General features: G+C 42.9%; 1 protein-coding gene across 1 annotated transcript; it reads right to left on the minus strand.

Annotated features, from left to right (window-relative positions):
* Nucleotides 1–2,669: 2,669 nt before the first annotated feature.
* On the minus strand, nucleotides 2,670–3,248 carry LOC121858549 (dentin sialophosphoprotein-like). Its single transcript, XM_042355038.1, has one exon. The coding sequence runs from the start codon at nucleotides 3,246–3,248 to the stop codon at nucleotides 2,670–2,672; it is 579 nt and encodes a 192-aa protein (XP_042210972.1).
* Nucleotides 3,249–5,341: the final 2,093 nt, after the last annotated feature.

The following is a 5,341-nucleotide window of genomic DNA, read 5'->3' on the forward strand; positions in this document are numbered from 1 at the left end:
TACTAAATTCGATTGGGGTAACGTCACTAGTGGAGTACCCCAAGATCTTTAACTACCATGTACATCAAATGAACATACACGACGAACCACATGACGGAATAGCAATGGCTATAAAACTCAACATACAATACAAAATCATTGACAACTTTCAAAGTAACTTTCTTGCAGCCGAAATAAATACAACAAGAGGCCCAATAACTATTGGAACTTCATATCTAACATTCAGAAGGCCAATGTTCCTTACAGGGGACATCTTAAACTAATGAGGCAAAACAATCCAGCATAGGAGACCTCAATGCTAAACACACAACCTTAGGACACAGTATTAGAAACCCAGGAGGAAAAATCCTCCATGCTCTCATCGAACACGGGACAATAACACACCTCGGGCCCGACTTCGCAACTTACGTATCAGCCGGTAACTCTGGGAAACCAGACATTGTTTTAACCAATAGGCATCACCATCTAAAAGCTGGACCCACAACAACCAGTGATCATCTACCCATAATAGCAACTCTATCCAAATCCCCGATACAAATTCCATCAATCCCAAGATTTTCACTCAATAGAGCAAATTGGGAAAAATTTAAATCGGATCTTAGCAACAACGAACCAACACTACTACACAACAAAGACACAACAGAGATTGACAAAACACTGGATACATGGTACAATGAAGTAATAACAGCAATGAAAAACAACATACCGTACATTACCACATGCACAATTAACACATGAAGAGAAAATGATCCAAACTAGATTCATCAATCTATATGAATACACAAAAACACACGGGTGGAGCAATGACAACAGAATATTATACAGGAATCTAAAAGAAGAACTGAGAGACATAAGCAAGAACAAACACAATGAAACATGGAACAAACTGATCCAGGACACACAAGCAGACTACAAAAATCCAAAAGCATTCTGGAAAAAAATAAAAAACCTAATGGGAACTAATTCGGAAGAAACTAGCTACATAAAGGACAAAAACGGTAGAAAGGCAACAGAACCACACGATAAAGAACCAATATTTAGAGAATACTGGAAAGACATATTCAGAATCAACGCCGAAGACAGTAGAAGCTTCTACCAAGAAACAGAACAGGCAACTAGAACACATTTGAGCCAGAACACAGAGAAATGGAAACCTACTAGGAAAATCAACCTCAATTCATTAAATATTAATAACCCAATAATTGCTCCATTAACCCTAATTGATATTGAAAAAACAATAGCAAGCTTTAAGAACAAAGCTCCTGGCATAAGCCAAATTAATAAAATCGTACTACAAAACATTCCTGAGTCTATGATCGATGTCATGTTTAGTAAGGTCACCCTGTGTACCTAAGCCTCTCGGTCCATGTAATTCAGTTGCCTCTGAAGATGTCTTGAATAAAGACGAAAGCTAAGGTGCTCCGTTGTTTCCCTTTTCCCGTGTGATTTTATCAAGATTTATCTTATCCACGTTTTCATTGTGTATATATATATATATATATATATATATATATATATATATATATATATATATATATATATATATATATATATATATATATATATATATATATATATATATATATATATATATATATATATATATATATATATATATATATATATATATATATCAGTGTTAGTGCGCGTGATCCATTTATGTGTTTATAACCACGTAAGAAAAAATAAAACATGATTCACCAATATTTCTTGTGTTGGTGCGTTTCTTTACTGGGAGTTAGTGAACATGATGACCCTTGAGTTAAGGGGTTGGTAGGTTAACATGATGCCCCTTGAGTTAAGGGGTTGGAGGGTTAACATGGTGACCTTGAGTTAAGGGGTTGGAGGGTTAACATGGTGACCTTGAGTTAAGGGGTTGGAGGGTTAACATGGTGACCTTGAGTTAAGGGGTTGGAGGGTTAACATGGTGACCTTGAGTTAAGGGGTTGGAGGATTAACATGGTGACCTTGAGTTAAGCGGTTGGAGGGTTAACATGGTGACCTTGAGTTAAGGGGTTGAAGGGTTAACATAGTTACCCTTGAGTTAAGGGGTTGGAGGATTAACATGGTGACCTTGAGTTAAGCGGTTGGAGGGTTAACATGGTGACCTTGAGTTAAGGGGTTGAAGGGTTAACATAGTTACCCTTGAGTTAAGGGGTTGGAGGGTTAACATGGTGACCTTGGCAACTAAGAGAACACCTATTAATGTGTTCTCACCCAACGGTGTATGTGTGGGACTGTTGTGTTTATTATAACTATTTTTTTATTATTTCTTCTTTTTATTATTATTATTATTATTATAAAATATTTGGAACATTTTCAATGTTTCCCCAACAGTTGTGAGAGAACTTGTTGTTGGGAAGTCCTTATCGCGGTATATTAAATTATATATTATATTTGGGAAACTTAACTGCGCATGCTGTATCTTATTGCTGTACTTGAGTCTGTAAACAACCGCTGCTGCACCTTAATGCTGTACTTGTGTCTGTAAACCACGGCTGCTGCACCTTAATGTTGTATTTGAGTCTGTAAACAACCGCTGCTGCACCTTAATGCTGTACTTGTGTCTGTAAACCACGGCTGCTGTACCTTAATGCTGGACTTGAAGCTGTAAATCACGGCTGCTGTACCTTAATGCTGTATCTGAGGCACGTCGTCATGTTGCACCCTCATAACACAACACAGCAACAGGGAAGGTCGTCATGACCATGTGTGGTCGTCTCGTCCTCCAAATACGACGTTGTTGGCTTCCTTTTCCTTCTGCCGTCGTCGCTGTCGTTGTCGCCAAACCTGAATCGGTATCTGTCGCTGTCCTGACTGCTGTTCCTGCTGCTGTTGTCGTCTCCAGACTTCCTTCCTCTGCTTGAACTCCACTCATTGCTATCGGCTGTCTTATGGTAAGACGCGTCAAAGCCACCTCCCACACTCTTATTACTGCTACTGTTACTGCTGCTTCTCCTGCCTTTAAAAAGCCCTCCTGGATCACTGCTGATGCTGTTCAGACGGGCGTGATCATTGTAGGAATAGTCAAATCCTTCCCCGCCTCCGCCTTCATTGTCGTCTTCATCTTTCAGCCAACTGCTGCCACCGTCGTGGCAGTTAGTCTCACGTTTGTTGCTGTCCGAGCTGTCAGAACCTGTTCTTCCACAGCCATAACCATAGTCTCTCTTGTAACTGCTGTTACTGCTGCTACTGCGCCTGTCGCTGTAGTAACTGCGTCCGTAGTCTCGCTCGTCACTGTCACTCATCTGCAAAAAGTAACACAACATAAATGTTATCGTTAAATTAGTTCATCCACATTTTAGGTCAATATTAATATGACATACGCTATGATGTGGCACAGAGGAGACACAGTGTGTCATATGGCACAGAGGAGACACACTGTGTCATATGGCACAGAGGAGAAACACTGTGTCATATGGCACAGAGGAGAAACACTGTGTCATATGGCACAGAGGAGACACACTGTGTCATATGGCACAGAGGAGAAACACTGTCATATGGCACAGAGGAGACACACTGTGTCATATGGCACAGAGGAGAAACACTGTGTCATATGGCACAGAGGAGAAACACTCAGCATGGCACAGAGGAGACACACTGTGTCATATGGCACAGAGGAGAAACACTGTGTCATATGGCACAGAGGAGAAACACTGTCATATGGCACAGAGGAGACACACTGTGTCATATGGCACAGAGGAGAAACACTGTGTCATATGGCACAGAGGAGAAACACTGTGTCATATGGCACAGAGGAGACACACTGTGTCATATGGCACAGAGGAGACACACTGTCATATGGCACAGAGGAGACACACTGTGTCATATGGCACAGAGGAGAAACACTGTGTCATATGGCACAGAGGAGACAACACTGTCATATGGGCACAGAGGAGACACACTGTGCTCAATGGCATGCACAGACAGAGAAACACTGTGCCATGGCACAGAGACACACTGTGTCATATGGCAGAGAGAAACACTGTCATATGGCACAGAGGAGACACACTGTGTCACATGGCACAGAGAGAAACACTGTGTCATATGCAGAACAGAGGAGCACACACTGTGTCATATGGCACAGAGGAGACACACTGTGTCATATGGCACAGAGGAAAAACACTTACATGGGCACAGAGGAGACACACTGTGCTCAAGGCACAGAGGAGAAACACTTGTCATATGGCACAGAGGAGAAACACTTGTCATATGGCACAGAGGAGAAAACACTGTGCCATATGGCACAGAGAGACACACTGTCATATGGCACAGAGGAGACACACTCTGTCATATGGCACAGAGGAGAAACACTGTCATATGGCACAGAGGAGAAAACACTGTCATATGGCACAGAGACATCACTAATAGGAACAATGGCGGTACAGAGGAGAAACACCTTCGTCACATGGCACAGAGGAAAACACTGTGTCATATGTATACAGAGGAGACACACTGTGTCATATGGCACAGAGGAGAAACACTGTCATATGGGCACAGAGGGGAGACACACTGTGTCATATGGCACAGAGGGAGAAAACACTGTGTCATAAGTGGCACAGAGGAGAAACACTCAGTCATATGGCCAGAGGAGACACACTGTCATATGCGCAGAGGAGACACACTGTGTCATATGGGCATGAGGAGAAAACACTGTCATATGGCACAGAGGAGAAACACTGCCATATGGCACAGAGGGGAGACACATAGTGTCATATGGCACACAGGAGACACACGGTGTCATATGTCATAGAGGGAGACACACTGTGTCATAAGTGGCACAGAGAGAAACACTGTGTCATATGGCACAGAGGGGAGAAACACTGGGGTCATATGGCACAGAGGGAGACACACACTGTCATATGGCACAGAGGAGACACACTGTGCTTCATATGGTACAGAGGAGAAAAACACTGCTTTATGGCACAGAGGAGAAACACTGTCATATGGCACAGAGGGAGACACATAGTGTCATATAGCAGCATACAGGAGACACACACGGTGTCATATAATATAGAGGAGACACACTGTGTCATATGGCACAGAGGAGACACATCAGTCACATGACTACTTACTACTTTGCTGTCACTCGGAAACGAGTATGACGATCATCCAGCTATGAGGCAATGATGAGTTGCTGGGGATGTCACCTAGGTTGGTGAGTTCGAGGTGACTAAAGAGGCCGACAGATGTGTATCAAGTAGAGTCGCTCACATAAGTTGTACGGCGTGAATGGCTCCATTTAGTACCGAGGCAGCGGCAGCGTATTTCCGGCGCTGGCGCTTGTCTGCCCTGGTTTGGTGGTGTCGGGCTAGCAATACGCAACTGAACGAAGCACTGA

Source organism: Homarus americanus, unplaced genomic scaffold (assembly GCF_018991925.1).
Source record: "Homarus americanus isolate GMGI-L3 unplaced genomic scaffold, GMGI_Hamer_2.0 scaffold74, whole genome shotgun sequence".
NCBI classification, from domain to species: Eukaryota; Metazoa; Arthropoda; class Malacostraca; order Decapoda; family Nephropidae; genus Homarus; species Homarus americanus.

Coding starts and splice junctions, on each gene's coding strand:
- LOC121858549 (XM_042355038.1), bottom strand. CDS start 3,248: ATGAGTGACAGTGACGAGCGAGACTACGGACGCAGTTACTACAGCGAC.